At 41.4% G+C, this 16,901-nt stretch overlaps 1 protein-coding gene across 1 annotated transcript in view; it reads right to left on the bottom strand.

Moving 5' to 3' along the window:
- The window catches only part of LOC103371407 (zinc finger protein 423), a gene marked incomplete at its 3' end in the record, with an annotated part of 84,750 nt that overhangs the window by 44,086 nt on the left and 23,763 nt on the right, over positions 1-16,901 (bottom strand). Inside the window, exon 2 of the mRNA XM_008300728.1 lies at positions 12,959-13,021. Within this exon, the coding sequence (XP_008298950.1) occupies positions 12,959-13,021 (63 nt within the window). The remainder of the gene's footprint in view (positions 1-12,958; positions 13,022-16,901) is intronic.

Genomic DNA, 16,901 nt, shown 5'->3' with positions numbered 1-16,901 from the left:
AGCCAAATGAAAAAAATATCACTTTTACTTTTCATTGTTAAAATCAGTTTATTTAATTCCTTCAAATGCAAAATCTGTATCAGGTTGACTTATTTTGAAAAATTATTAAAATGATCATCTTAAATACAAAACCATGCAGATTCTCACTGCTAGCAAATATATTGAATACCATTAAAACAAAGCAAATGTTCACTTTACGTTGGTATATCGTTTGTGCAGGATCACATGCATAATTGTGCAAAAAGCAAGCATTCAAACACACAACGTGCGCCGAACATGCACACACACTCTCCCCTGGGTGTCCTGATGCCAGAGGTGAGGGCAGCGCCAACTCTAGCACATGCCAACACAACCTGCTGTCATAGCAACAGAGGGATGAGACAGATGAAACCTCTCCATCTTGCACCCTGTGTCCTCATCTCTCCCTTCTTTTCTCTTTGAGTACTTGTTTTTTTTTTTTCTTGTCTACTCATCCTTTTATTTGCTCTTCAGCGCCCAATCACTGTGCAGTGGGACAAAGAGAGGGATGGGTGTCGGAACAGAGGAAGATGAAGGGATGAGAGGAGCTAACACAGTCGGCGGTGTTTCTATTTACACATGGATTTGTATGGTACTCTGCCACCCACCCATCTCATTTAAAACAAGGACAGAAATATTATGTTTCCTCTTATTTAGCTATGAGAGAACTTTCTGGGAGGTGCCCAAACAAGTACGAGGTGTGATCAAGTTCCAATAGTGGGGATATAAAAAGCAAAAACTGTACCTGTAAATTTAGCTACTATCCCTTTAGAAGTCGTCTTCCGCTTCGTGCAGCGATCTCTGAAAGCCCCATTCTGACTACTTGCTGGTGCTCATTTGTGATTTCACCGTGGACCTCAAACTTGAACAGAGAGGTAACATCAAATTCTGTGTAAAACTGACTAAAGTGCCATGTCAAGGATAATTACTGGTCACAAGAGTTAGGCGTATGGCTACGATCCTGAACCTTAACAGCAGCCTTCAGTGGAAAAGCCTCCAAGAATAATAAAAGCCCATCATGTCAGAAGCCTGACCAAGAACATGCTCGCTGTTTTGTTTGACATTCATGGGGCTGGGCGCTGTGATTTCATCTCCTAAGGTCAGGTTGTTAATGCCGAGGTATACTGTAACAACCTGAAGCCTGTGAGGGAGACGCTTCAGTGGAAACAACCTGAACTGTGGTACCTGCCATCGTACCAATGCATGCACGCTCACAGCATATTAAAAACACATTTGAGTTTTATGGCCACACCACAACAATTACCCACACAACTTTCCAGATTAGGCTCCCTGTTACTTCTTTCTCTTTCCTAAAATCAAATTCAGGTTGAAGAGTCACTATTTTGGCAAAGTGGAGGAGATCTAGCGTGTTGCAGATGGTGCTTGATGTTCTGACAGACTAAACGTTGCAGGAGCGCTGGGAGCTGTGTATCACTGCACAAGGAGACCACTTCAAAGTGGACAGTGTCCAATTCAAAGCAAGTACAGTTTTTGCTTTTTAGATGTGCTAACTCAGAATTTCTTGATCAAGACACTGTAGCTGTTATGATCAATACCCCTCTCAAACATTCCTCCTAGCGAGACAAGTGTGTGTACATGTATTTGTCACCTTGTGTGTGTTAAAATCGTGTCATGAAGCAATGACACAAGGATTTTCAGCAAGAAAGCAGCTCTAAAAATCAAATTCTCACGAAGTTACAAGCAAAAGCATGTCGATCAATCTGTCCCTCTTTATCTGCACTAAACCAGTGTTAGTTACATTTACAGATGAGCTTCGTGAAAATACTTTCCAGAATGCCTAAATCTGAAAATGCCTATCTGATGATGTGGGCAGGAACAAGGAAGCCCGTTCAAAACAATGACACATACTGTCCAGATGTTGTTTATGATGCACAATCAAATCAATGTTATACTCATTTAGCTGGCTGACCATAGAATCATAGAAAAAACTTTTCTGGACACGAAAAAACATCAAACACCTGAAAGTTATTATATGGATGTAAGAAGATTTCACATGTAAACTGTGTTTTCGGAGGAATCTGCCTGAAACATGGCTTCAGATGGCTCCATAAATCATACCCTTATGATCCTTTTTTCCCCATCTTGCTCTTAGTTCTTACAAAACTCCTTCACACCTCCTTTCTCTGTCTCTGCGATACTCCACCCCCACCACACCAGAAAGAAAGCAGCAGGCCTACTTAATGAAAGCAGGCAACTCCCATGGGTGCTTGGGGTGCAGAGGGGTGTGTGTGTGTGTGTGTGTGTGTGTGTGTGTGTGTGCTGGGGTATTGATTGAATAGTATGACAGTGGTCCCTAGCAAATAGCACTCACATTCTCCCTTCCACACACACACACACACACACACCAGTGAGATATAGCTGTAGTCACTCATAGACACACGGACACGCACACCAACACACTCGCTCTACTGAGAACCATTATCTCTGAGTCACAGACTGTCCCTATGCCAGGAATAACTGCACATTCTCTCTCAAACCCACACCACGCACACAATCAGGCAGGCATGCACACACACAAATCTTCCAATCCCAAGTGCAGACACCCTGTTTTATTCTTATGTCATCCAAAGAGGCGCACAATAATTGAAAATCTTTTCCTGCAGTTTAACTACAGAAAACGGGAGAAATACTAATTTCCCCCATCGCCAAACGAACAATAAGATAATGTTCACCTTAAAGCATACGTTTCAGAAGAGTGGTTTCCTACCAGTCCTTGAGTCACAGAGCCCCGTTGATTTTTATTCTAGCCATATAATGAGGGACTGAATCACACCTGGGATGCACGGTGAACGCAATTAAATGAAATTAACTAGCTGGTAGGACACAAAACCAGCTGTATTCCAGGTACCTAAAGATTGGATTGAAACCCACTGTTTAGGTCTGCAGGGAAAAGAAAACTAATGTGAGTTTCTTTTGCATATTTACTTATTCGTCTGTGGTATAATAAAGCTTTTGTGTTTAAATGTCACTCTTGAATAACAGCATGTCAGCGGAAGTTTAAGTTGCATCCAGAGCTATTAACCCCATCAATATATTTTACAAATGAATGTATTTTATGACTAAATTAAAAAATACATTACAGCAATAGCACAATGATTGGTTTTAAGCATACTTGCCTGCTGCATTTGATCTGTGACGGTCTGGTTTGGGAGCATCATGAATGAATGAAGTCATACCAAGTATTACAAGCTGTTTTTCATACACAGGCCTTATTGTGTGACAGCATGCAACATCAGGTATGGATATGGAGAAAAGATGTTTTTACACTGTGCTTCTCCTGAGGAAAGGTAATAAGTAATATTCTTGGCTGCACCCACCAGCCTCAGTAACCTGAGGACAATAGGCTGTTTATTAACAGATAAAAATATAAATATATAAACGGATACCTCAGGAATAATGAGGTCACTTTGCATATCTGCAGGAAAGATATATGCAGGTGGTGTGTGTGTATGTGTGTGTGTCTGCGGCGTATTGGTGCATGTGTGTGTGTGTGTTCGTGTGCACCCTGGGTAATTAGATAAAGAGAAGTGAATTAGCAGAGTCCACAGTGCAGAATGATGTTACACAGAATAACCACGCCTAGCCGAGACCCACTAATCACCACTCGTTAGTCTCGCGGAGGAGTATGCGTAGATGTTTGTGTGTTTTCATAGCATGGGCGTGTTTGTTATAGATTGCGTGTGTGTTTTCTCTCATTAACCACATTAAAATGAGTTCATTGAGGTAATTAGTGAGCTACATGATAATAAGCCATACCGGATAAGAGAAGGAAAGACACACAGACAGAGATTTTATTCCCTCTCCCCGTACAGAAATACTAAAGCCAAGTACGCTCAGTATGGATACACTCCATCCTACACTCCAGTTTCACGGCACTGTTGTGAGTAGTTGCCAAGATTAGCTGGTCGAGACACAAGCTGGAACACCGAAAGTGAAACACACACAGTCAGCATGACCACCGTACATCTCTATAGATCCTGTGGGAAGAAAACTGGGGAACTAATGAACTCTGGGAAATGTTCCTGAACTGCCCCAGGGTGATAGAAGTGCACTGAAAGAGTGTGCCAGAGCTAGAGAGGGAGTTAAAGGGGAATAAAACATACTGTATTACTGCAAAGGTAAGGCGGTTATTCAAGTGTTAGATTTGGCAGACAGGAGCTGGTACTGTGTCCTGTCTGGGACACACTCCGCTGCTCAGAGAGATGTATATCTGCCGGCCAAGCATGCATAAAACACACACACACACCGCTGTCTGTGTGAGCCTAAAAGAGGCATCAAAGGGTGGAAAAAAGTGTGTGTCGAGCTTCCAGGAGAATGTTTAGAAACCCAACAGTTTCGACACAAGGCTTTCATTCTACTCCACATCACACTCTACACCTGACCAGGATTCACACACACCTGGCTGGACGCCGCTGCACTCAGTGGGGCTACGGGTTTAAAATCAGACCTCCATCACATGGCTTGTCTGGAGTGCCCAATGGTAAGGCGATTGCTTATTGTAATCAGAATGTGGGTAATATCAGCTGGAATGCATTTATCACTCGTGAAGATTTCTGGTCATTTTTTACATCTATAAAATATCCAATAAATAGTCCAAGTATGTAACCATAAAGCAGGTTCAGACACTAATAAAAATCTCTGTGAATATTATTTGCTCCAGATGTTTCAGGTATGACTGCAAATGTCAGACAGAAAGCAAATGTTTTCTATTATTCTCAAGTCAGGATTCACATCACACAGAACGGGCTGCACATAACAGTGAAACGACCCTTAACCCTTTCGACACTATAGATATATAGATATATACACATTACGACTCCAGTTCAACACTGTAAACCGCTATACTGGTCTGCGGCTTTTACCGCCGTTCAACACTGCAGCCTGGTATAGCGGGCTCCAGTATATGGCGACTTTCTGTTACATTAATTTTGATTTGCTATCAGTGGGAATCCCTGCATGTGAACAAGCGATTCAGTCATGAAATAAATTATGCAAATGAAGTAAAATTATGTTGTTTTGTCCCCAAAACAATCCCCAGAAAACAGGATTGTCGCTACCTCATTTCCAAAATGTTTGTAAGCGATCAAAACTAACTAATTACAAGACTTTGGCTGATATCTCAGCATATAAGAACTGATAATTAATTGCATATATCCCTGGTAGTTATGAAGTTTACCTTTCTTTTTCCCACCTGTATTTTACCTGTATGTACATGCCAAGAGTAAACTTCCATATATATTTATATGTAACCATCAACTTGTCTACTTTTGATTGATACCAGATATGTAATGATGTGAAGTCTACTTAAGAATTTGTAAGTGATTAATCAAAACCATATCTGATCATGAATTTCAAGCTACTTGGTGTTGAAGGGGTATTTCAAGCCAAAGATACTAGTGCTGAAGTGTAGAAGGAATACACAAGGGTTAAATAGACGTTTTGCAGGACTTCGTACAACACATCAATGCAGCTTTCAGCAAAGTACAATAGAAGTGAAGCTGTCACATCAGTGTCAATATGCGACATGCTGTGGAAACAAACTTCCAACGCTCAGTTTCCACTCAATTAGGTACACCTAGTTTAAGCTAATGCAGCATATTACAAAAGCCTTGCAGTAAATCCTACCTGGATCAAGGTTGTATTCTTCTTTTTGGTAAATGTTTTAAGAGACAATGTGTTGCAGTGATATTTAGTACAGCCTCACTGATGTACCTGGCCCTGATAACAGTGTACAGTACATACTGTGTTATTCCAATGCCGATGAAAACGCAGTTGGTTGGATGGTAACTGTCAGCACAATGGCGAGTCTATTCGAGCTCAAAATGTTGAGAAGTGGGAAGAATGGTGGACACATTTGGCACTGAGTGTACACTCAAATGCACACTGACACACACAGACTGAACAGGTGCAGCTGGACACAACAACACAGGCCTGCTCTCTGACTCCCCTGAGAACCCCTCCCCCACCGCACTCCCCCCCCTTCTCTGCCTCCTGTTTGTGAGTGCTAGTGTTTTTATGTGGGTGTATGTTGGGTGGCTATATAAAGAAGCTCATCTCTCCTCACCTCCTCCCATTTACCTCCCACCTCATGTGTTGTCCCCCCACCCTCCACCCCTCCACCTCCATAGCCTGTGTGTGTGTGTGTGTGTGTGTGTGTGTGTGTGTGTGTGTGTGTTTTCACAGTACAAGGCCTCTTCCCCCCCAGGAGGAGATCTGCTGAGCCACAGAGTACCAGTCGCACACAAACACACACACAGAAACACATGCATATGCACACATCTGCACACACACACACACACACACACACACACACACACCCCTGGGATGTACTGCGGCAAGGGAGAGCAGCACCCAACACCAATGTCTGGAAACAGGATGATGAAAGAGTCATTCACGTCATGGAAGGAAGCTAAATAAAAAAAAAAACGCACACACACACACACACACAAATACAGTGTATATACACGAACACACACATAATAAAAAAAAACAGCCAGACATGCAATGCACAGACTCACTCACACAGATTGGCAGAAAAGCTCACAAATAAGTTGACAGCTGCTCACGTATTTTAATTTGTGTGTGTGTGTGTGTGTGTGTGTGCGCATGCTCACTAACAAAAATTGCATGAAAAAAAAAAAACACACATAGGGCTTAAATGCTGCAAAACAGACAAAAACACAGATGCACTGTGCACTGTCACAAGCAGACAATAAGAGTTCACACACACATACACAGGAACTGTTTTCCTGTGGTAGCCTTGGGGAAATTAAAACTACATTATGGACCTCCAGAGGGTAGCGGTGAGCGAGTGATAGAGGAAGAGGAAAAGAGGGAGAGGAAGCAAGAGAAAGGGAGAGAGAGGAGGGCCAGTGTCCTGTTTTTCTCAGCTCTGGCCATCATAAAGATATTACAGGGAACTAGGAGAACAGTGATACTGCCTGTAATCTCTCTTCATTCTCTCTCCTTCTATAACATACTGTTTCGACATGTACATCATATTTCACTTCCTAACGGGGCTGCCCACTGGAAGTCAGTGCTTCGACGCATCAGATGAAGATTCCTGATTCAACTCAAGCATTTGTTTATCCGCATGATGACATGTGCTGCACACATCACGGTTAACTGATGGGTAAAAAGTGATGCTCAAAGGAACGTGGTCTTGTGGGTAACACATGTGTGATGCAGCTTGAGCATTGTCAATACTTAGAGTAACCATGACGTCTTAATGAATGCAGACTCTGGTAATCGTACTATTCTTATTCTGCTGAACCTGAGTGCAGTTTTTGACACAGCTGATCATATCAGTCTCCTCAACAGACTCAAGAACTAGGTAGGTAGAAACTGTTCAAAACAAGTTTTCATCATATTGATCAGAGTAAAAAGTTAATGTTAACAACGATTGCACTGCAACTGCATTCATGTCATGTGGCGTCCCACAGGGCTCCGTTCTTGGTCCCAGTTTGTTCCCTTCATATGCGTTGCCTCTTGACCTGAGTTTCAGTTAGATAATTATCCAAACATTATGTTTGCTGCCATAAATGAAAGGAAATAAAAGGCCTGGTTCATGCAACACTACAACATTTGACCATGTTTAGGTCTATTCATTCTTTTTGAGTCTGCAACGGTGCGTGTGACGTAAATTTTGTCCCTCACCACAATTTTCAAGGGTCAGTGTGCAGCCCAAAATTTGTGACCACATGGGCTGTTCACACTGCAAGTACAGCAATTGTGCATATGCACGGAAAACAAATTGTGCTCAAAATATTTGCTTTTTTTAGATGAGAGACTGTACAAAGAGTTTACAGTTCATCATTGAAGAGTTATAATTGAATTAGTTGCTGCAGGACTTTGGAGGAGCTTTAATTGTTGTAAGTGCTTTTCATCGACAGAGTCCAAACACAGTGAGAAGGTCTAAATTCTCCAGAAATCCTGTGCTATGTCTCACTTTGTTTGACACCTTAGAAATATTCACTGAAACACTGCTACAACTCAGTGTGTAGGTAGGCGCCACATCCTGTAAAAATGTGTTTGATACGAGAGGCAAGGCTACCATCTGCGCAGACTTATTGCAGTATGAATCGAATCACATGCACATCCACTCTCCACTTTTAAAAGCTGCATTAGTCAGCGCACACAGATGCAGAACACATGAATTGGCCCATATTCGCCATTTCACTCCCAGTTCTGTCTCATTTAGCCCTGAAAATCTGCATAATCTGGAATCTCTGCAATATGGATTTACTGTCATTAATGACTGGATGGTTCTGACTTCATTCAACTTAATACAGGTAAGACTGAAGTCCTAGATAGCCAGAGATGTGGGAGTTGTTTTTGATCACAACTTTAACTGAGATCAGTACATTAGACTGAGGTTCAATCTTGCTATTTGAAAATTAGCAAAAAAATATAGTTGAACAAAAACTACACAAGCCTAACATTCCATAGATTATGTTATGCATCCTCGATCTGATTAATCTAATGTAGTGGTTATCTGCTTGACCTTGTGAACTGTAACGCTCAAATGCATTTCTTCACACTGAGTCTTGCTTACCGTAAGATTTGGTGCATTACGGCAATTTAAATTAATTTCATTTGATTGCATTTATAATGTTGCCTTATGATGCTCACCAAACTGTATCCTGCTCTCTTAATTAGTTTCAGAACTAAGGCTTGTCAATGTTCGTCTTAAAATATATTTTCATACATTCTGCTGTGTCCCTAAAAGACAGTTTTTCTCTTCTCTTCAGTTACTAATTATTCAATTGCTGCAGTCGATCAATCGATAAATACAGTAAATGTAAAACACAGGATCTAAGTCAAACTAACCTTGAACTTCAGACCTCCACAAAGACCTACAATAAAATAAACATGCGCTATATTTAGAAATTCATTTAGAAGTTGCAAGCTGATGTAAGCTAAACTGGTCCGGCTATAATTGAATACACTCTAACACACTTTGCTGATATTGATATAGATCTGTCATCCGATCGGTGGAGGCGACTTTCTCACTGACAAGTTATGTCTGTGTCACCACACAAAGACACACACAGACACACACACACACACACACATTCACATAGCGAATAATAATAATGCAGTAGGTCTCAGTTTCTCAGTTTCAGCTTTGGGACCTGACAAACCTTTTCCATGATGACTCATTGGCTCTTTCTGTATGTGACTCTCTGAGTATCTGTGTGAACACAGTAAGTGTTTGTGTAAATGTGTGTATGTGTCGTCTACAGTAGACGGAGGAAAACAAGAGAATGGAGAGGACGATACCATCACTGACACAGATCATTTACACATGCTTTGTAAGTGCTCTCCTGCCTGATTTGACATGTGTCCCACGCCTTCCAGGGTCCATTCTCCCACATGAGACCGAACATACAAAGAAGTCTGAACGGATGACTCATAAAAAAGGGCAACTCTGCTGCTACCTTCCCTGTCCAACTATCTCTCTCTCATTTCCTTTCTCTATCCTTGGCAACTTCTGTCTGTTTCTTCTCCCAGCACACTGGGGGAGCGAGGGAACGAGGGAGGAAGGGGACAAGTTGTTTTTCTGTCCTACCGAGGGGCTGCAGGGGCAGGGGGAAGGAGGGAAGGAGGGTGTTGGGGCACCTTTGGCCTCCACTGGCTCCTCTCTGGGGCAGAAAGGCCAGGGGGAGAGGAGGAGGAGGAGGAAAAGATGTAGGAAGGAGGGGGGAGAATAAGTTGGCTCGATGCTATTCCCTTCAAGTCACCCTCCCACCTCCATCCACCTTCTCTCCTGCGGGTCTTTCCAAACTCAACACACATTTTCCAGAGAAAGCGAAAAGGGGGAGACGACAGCAAAAGAAGAGAGCAGGGGTGGAAGTTTGTGAATTTACTAGCAGGATGGGAATGAATATTTCTCCACTCTCTTGCTTTTTTTTTTTTTCTCACCTTGTCAACACTATCTCCCAGGGAGCAAAGGAAGCAAGGTCTTTTTTTTTTCTTTTTAATCTGCTTAAATAAGGGATATTCTAATAAGTGCGTGGATAAACAGTGGAAAAAGTTGAGGGACCGATGAGCGATAAACAGCGGTGGAAAGACGAAACAGGGGCAGATAGAAAGAGGGAATCGTGCAGCGAAACGGAGAAAAGCAGAGGACACCGAGACAGGGAATTGACGGTAAAATCCAAATTGAAAGAGTGGCTGAGTAAGGGAATATGGGACAGTGTGTTTTTATGGGAGGAAGACTTTCAGATAGGTGTGTGTGTGTGTGTGTGTGTGTGTGTGTGTGTGTGCGTCATGGGACTCCAGCTTCCTGCAGGAACTGACACACACAGCAGTTCTAGTGAGCCACCCAGGACCTCAGTCAGCACCCCCCTCAACACGCACACTCAAACACATAGACCTGTATAGTGGCCCCCGGAGGAGAGTTAGCACAGGTTTGGAGGAGGGGGGCCGAGGATGGGAGGGTTCGGTACGTCATAGACACCCCAAGGGTCATACTTTCCTATCCTCCCATCCCCGCAGAGCTTAACGAGAGACGGGGCAAGAGAGGCAGAGAGAGAGAGATAACTGCATATTTACCACATTCAGCAGTATCTTATTTCCCTGCTGGGATCTAGTCAGAGGAAGTGTTTAACTGTTCTCTGATAGGCTGCAAACCGGAGCAGAAAAACTAGCTACAGCTGACAAACACCTACAGTAGTTCAACTGTGCTTTTTTTATTTTCGTTTTTTTTTTTTTTGCTACAGTTAGGGAAAATATGTACTTTGATCTTTTCTAAAGCACTAATGACAACAGTAAAGCAAAATGTCAATAGCTGAGTTGTGCCAGAGCTAGCATATGGGCCCAGCAGATGCAACTTTTTTTTCCACACGGGGACCTTTGACTTATTGCAGCAATTCGGATATAGAGTAGGGCTGCACTATATTGGGGGGAAAGACAGGACATTGCAGTATTTTATTCTTCTGCGGCATATATTGCAAGATATATATATTTTAAAAAAAATGAATTTTCACCACATGACTTGAATACTGCAAAAGAATTTATCAGTTTGGAATGATTGGGGTGATTTTGTAGGGTACTGCACCAAAAATAAAGACTAAAAGCTGAGCATTTGGAACCAACTTCACACAGTCTAACACTGGTAAAGGCATCCTAAATACTTTTTTGCTTTGGATGGCATTCAGTGTTGGCATTACACTCGTCATACAGAGCACTGTGCTGAATGGTTAAACAAATAAAGTTGTGTTGCCTTGTGTGGTGGCAACAATTGTGAAATGCTGCCGAGGGGAAGAGTGCCTGTTTTTGGTCAACATCGTCCTTTCTGTAGCCCAAATGTTTCCATACCACTGACATTGTGTTTCAATTAAATCCTCCTTTTCAGTGTTTCTCTCCTGTCCCTTCTCATCTTGCACATGTGCAGCCTGCATGCTAACAAACTCCTGCAGATAAAGTTTTTTTGAAAACGCCAAGAAGCCTTAAATCAGAGTAAATTAAGTTCTATCAGATGGACTTCTCTTGTGCATTCTGCTAAATGAGAACCATGCAGGCTCTTTTATTTGTATCAGGGAGCAAAAACGTTGCAGCACTATGTGCTTGAGTTAATGTTCCTTACTTCACATCTTGCTATGTCACTGCTGCACATGTGCATTTTGTAATGTCCATGCTTCAATACAGAGCAATTTCCTACATAGTACATCTACTGTTACAGTCATCATGCCATTATTTTCTGTACAACTGTGATTAATAGTCAACTACAAGAGAATTCATTTTTCATCAATTTTAATGGTAAAAACACAAATTCATTGAGTTTAACTTTTCAAATTGGAATATTTTTTGGCTTTCATAATCTTCTATGACTTTGAACTCTTAATTTCAAGACACCACAATACACACTGGGAACTTTTATTTAATTAACTAATCAAGGGAGGAAAATTAGTAGATTAACCGGTTGTGAAAATTATTGACTGATTCCTGAAGTAAAACTACTCCTGAAGACAGTCATAGCTGGAAACATATTGCCCAAATAAAAAGCTCCACATGCACACAGCATTAATTAATCAGAACTTGGGACTGGTTAGGTTTCATATTAAATTATCTTGATTTTTTCCTGAAAATGTTTGCGTTCGTGACAACATTTTGCATATCGCCTGTGCAAAGTTGTATTTTTTCCCCAGGATAAATGCATCAAAATAAACCATTGCCATCTTCTGATTAGCTACAAAAACCTACATTATTTCTCTACTCATTTCATACTCTGACAAAGCAGTTGATTTAGTTGTTAATTTTCCATCAAGGCAAAAGGGCGAGTGAGGATAATTTAAAATTTCCATCCCAGTGTGGAAACAAGAGAGAAGACGGAGGAGGAGGAGGGGAGGGAGAGACAGACAGAAAGAGACAGAAAATGGAGAATTTGGTTTGGAGAAACCACAAGGAAAAACAAAATCCAAGAAAGAACAAAAAGAAAAGAAAAGCTCCACCATCTCTCTGACTTCCTCCCAGGATATCACCAGACCACAGAGAGTAGTGAAAAAGCACACAAATCTCTCTCTCTTGTCCCCCCCCCTCCACCGTCATCGCTTTCCATTCAGTCCGACTCCTGAGACTAAGTGCTCTGTCTCCTTCCACATCTCCCTATCATTCTTTCTTTCTCTTTTCAAATCTCCTCTTTTCCCTCTCTTGGTTTATCTTTCTCCTAATACTTTCATAAATCCCTCCACCCTTCCTTCTACGTTCACTAAACCTCTCCATCTTTTCCACTCTCTTCTCCTTGATATCCCTCTGAGCAGGCCCTTGTAAATCACATGGAACTGATATTATGATTTGTCTGTGTCTGTCGGTCGGTGTGTGGGAGAGACATGCAGACTTTAGCGTCTTGTATGTATCTGACAGCTGGCTGGAACTCCATTACAACGCCAGTGTGTGCATGTGTCTGTACACTAACCTGTCTGGACAGTTGATTCATCCCAGGTCCCTCCACACTCTGAAGACTCCCCTTCTTCTACCGCTAAGGAGAAAAGAAGAGGGACAGGGAGAGAGAAGCAAATAAAAAAAAAAAAGGGAATTTAGAATTTATTGGACGTCAACAAGAAAAAGGGGCTCAATTTTCTACAAGGAGAACAAAGTCTATCGCACATTGCAGACCAAGAATGTAGAGTCACAGTCAAGGCCAAAAGGAGAAGATAAAAAAGGAGCTCAATCTCATTCAGAGATGAAACTGTGAACTGAAGAAAAGGCAAAATATTGTAGTAAATATGCCAAACATTTATTGACTCCAGCTCCGCTATTTAGAGCATCTGTTGCCGTTTTCATCCATTTTAGTAGTAAACTGAATTTGTTTGGGTTTCTATCAAAGCACACTCTCTGAAGATGTCACCTTGAGCTTTTCACTATTTTAGAATATTTCAAGGACACATTAATTAAGTCACTGGTAAAATAATGATCAGATTAAATGTTAATTAACCCTCTGAACCCCGAAACAATCCAGCAGATTTGAAAGGCGTGACGCCTTCATTGAAAATCACAAAATACCACCTTTCACCATAGCAAGAAAGTGTAAAACGGTCAGATGTTCACCTCTCAAACAGAACTTGAACCAATCACCTGTGTTACCCAGTTTAGTCGGAAAGACTTCCCAATTCTAAGCTTAAAATCATGATACCTCATTTTTTTAAAAATCACTTTAACTGTACATGTCTCATTTAAAGATTTGCCAAAAGTAATGCCTCTGCACTAACCCGGTGCTGTCAAAAAACAAAACAATCTCAGATCTTAAACACAACTGAGGAGCCACATGAGGCTCAACTGGAACCAACAGTCACATGACAAAAACTCAAGAACCCTTTGGATCAGGGGTCTTGAACTCCGGTCCTCAAGGGCCGCAGTCCTGCAAGTTTTAGATGTTTCCTTCTTCCAACACACCTGATTCAAATGATCAGCTCAGCATCAAGCTCTGCAGAAGCCTGATAACGATCCTGATCATTTGAATCAGGTGTGTTGGAAGAGGGAAGCATCTAAAACTTGCAGGATTGCGGCCCTCGAGGACCGGAGTGGAGTTCGAGACCCCTGCATTGGATGAACTGCAGGCTGTGTTTAAAAAGTAAAAATGTTAGTGGTGAAATCTCTATAGTATACAGCGTCAGTATTTTATTTATGGACAAGTGGAAAAATGTTTTACATTACAATCTTTGTAAAATAAATAATCAAAGAAATTCAACTTTAGTTTTTCCTTCATTATGGCTGAAAGCAGTTTTACGTTGTTAAACTGCACAAAGGACATTTTTGAGATCTCTCTATTTCTAGCCATGGTTGTCCTTTATGTGACTTTATATATTTATATTGGGGTGAAAAATGGGCCAACAGTGAGTAAAAATGTGTCGGGAGCAAACAAAAAAAAGGTCAGAAACTGCTTGGGGTTTAGAAGGTTAAAATAATTGATATTTGTTTCCTCATAACTACCAGGGCAAACTGGCACATAGAGTTCATCTGACAACACATTTATTTTCCGAGACAACACTAAAACTATTAGACTTCGCTTTGGGTTTTGCTATAAATCTCAAAGCTTCCACTGCACTTTCTCAGAAACACAAACCTCAGGTGACTCTCTAAATCAATTCTGTTTCCCTTTGCGCTGCCCAACCTTGGATTTAAGGTTTAAGCAGTCTCAACAAACTATGACAAGTATATTTAATGAAGAATAGTCTCTTAAAGTGTTTATATGTGCTCTAGCGCATATAAAAATAGACCGGGGAAGCAACAAACATGCAGGTATTGACAATGACAATGTCCGGAGATCTCTGTGACACATTCGCACAACAGCCGATCAGAGCTGGAATGCGATACCGACTTCCTGGGTACATCAGGAAGGAGGGAAGTACAGCTGGCACACAAACAGGAAATGGCTGGAGCCACCACACAATGGGATTTCCTGTTCGCCCCCCTCCCCAGAGCTTCACTTCTCACTTACTCACCTCTGTCTCTGATCCTTCAAAATCCTTTGCTCTCATCCTGCTCTCACCGGTGACCTCCACCCCTCCAGCTCGCTACCCTTCTCCTCATATTCCTCACTCCTTGTCCTCATCAGCTCCCTCTCGACCCGCCCCATCCTCACATCAGGCCTGAGCCAAAAGCTCCAATCAAAACAAGAAGTTATAAATCAGTTAAGTGTTCCTTTTAGGAAAAAAAACACAACACAGAGTTGAGGTGTGCCTTTGTTGAAGCCACTGTACGCTCAAATAATCTGAGGCTCAACCACAGCAAAAGATTGAGCTGCTTAAATTGTGGATGTTCAGTTCTATCTGGAGGACATGATAGCCCATTAAAATTACAAAAACAATAACACAAAGGCTCTGTTCACATGTGGGCTACATCCACACATATTTAGAGTTTTTGTTTTAAAAATGGTGGTTTAAAAGGAAAGCTATCTCCATTTTAGAAATAATCTCCATGCACATTAACACACCTGAAAAGGCAAGTCACGCTGCCATTTATTGGGCATTCAGTGTAAACATAAAGCAGGGAGTTGGTTGCTTAGTTGTAGAAAATACCACAGACGAAGAACAGTAATGGCCATAAAGTAAGACTACAGGTTGCTGCACAACATCTGCTAGAAATCGACACTGAATTAGCCACTGGCCGTCAAAGCATGTCCTTTGTTTTATTTTTCAGGAGAATGTTCAAGTGACAGGAGGAGCATGATGAATTAGGGAACAAACATATAGTTGGAAAGCATGAATCTCTAAACCATCTTTTTTCAAAACTCTGTGTTCGTAAAGACTAAAATGCAAAGTTTTTTTAAAAGTCTAAATTCAAAGGGTCCTAAAACACCAGAATAGTGTCGACATGAAGCGTAAACACAGTGGAAGTTATGCATTTTAAAATAAAAATGTATTAGCATGGATGTAGCCTTAGAGAGAGAAAGTCTGTCTAACATTGAGGTGGTTGCCAACAGCTACCTGACCAACTATCTCTAATATTTATCTTTGAATTAAAGCCTTATATTGAAACTTTTGCTATTCTACTCACTACTGCTGAGGTGTCTTGAACTAATCATCTTCATTTCCCAAACATTTAACTGCCCTGTGTACACAACTTGGAGGTAAAACGCTCTGTTTGAGTGGTCAGTAGCAGTGTATTGGGCACTTAAACACCTCAGATTTGAAAATGGTACACAAGTGTTCAACGAACAATGTAGTGGATTGACTTAATAAATCTGGCCAAAGCTAGAAGTTAAAGCTTTAAACACAAGCACACATTGCCGATAAAACTTAATATCACGAGCGCAAGACATGTGCTCCAGTCAGCTGCTCCTTTCATGTTCACTGTGCTTTTCCCCGAACATAAAGGAGCACATGCTGCTTTGAATAAAATATATATGTATAACACAGACGCTTCTTTGTGAAATTCAACTGAAGCTTTTCAGAGGGCCGGTGAACGAGTCAGAGCTCCAGAATGACACGGTGAAGTCACCATACTCTCCACATCCAACGAAAGCAGAGACTAGCCACCATAACCGGTCATTAAGTCATATATGTCCGTAGTCGGAATAACAGTCGGATAAATTATGATCCAGTTTATTTTAACACAGACGCCATAATGAGCATCCATCCAACAAACGCCGACAGTTCTGCTGCATAATAGTCTGAGTCGACTTCAAATCAGCATTTTTGGTAACATTTTGCCAGTTTTCAGGCACTGCTTCTGCATTTTTATATTGCACAGAACTCTTGGCGGAAAAAAAAAGCAAAATACTGGAGAACAAAGTGGTCAAAACCCAAAATGTCTACTGAGGTGTTAGTCTGGTTTTTGTGGATGAAGGCAAGAGAAGAAACAGTTTTTACGACAGGAACAAATTACTGGTACTAAACCAAAGAGTACGGACGAATATA

Source organism: Stegastes partitus, unplaced genomic scaffold (genome assembly GCF_000690725.1).
Source record: "Stegastes partitus isolate 25-593 unplaced genomic scaffold, Stegastes_partitus-1.0.2 Scaffold1579, whole genome shotgun sequence".
Lineage (NCBI taxonomy): Eukaryota > Metazoa > Chordata > Actinopteri > Pomacentridae > Stegastes > Stegastes partitus.
The sequence above is the reverse complement of the archived record's forward strand: the minus strand, read 5'-3'. Positions and strand labels throughout refer to the sequence as shown.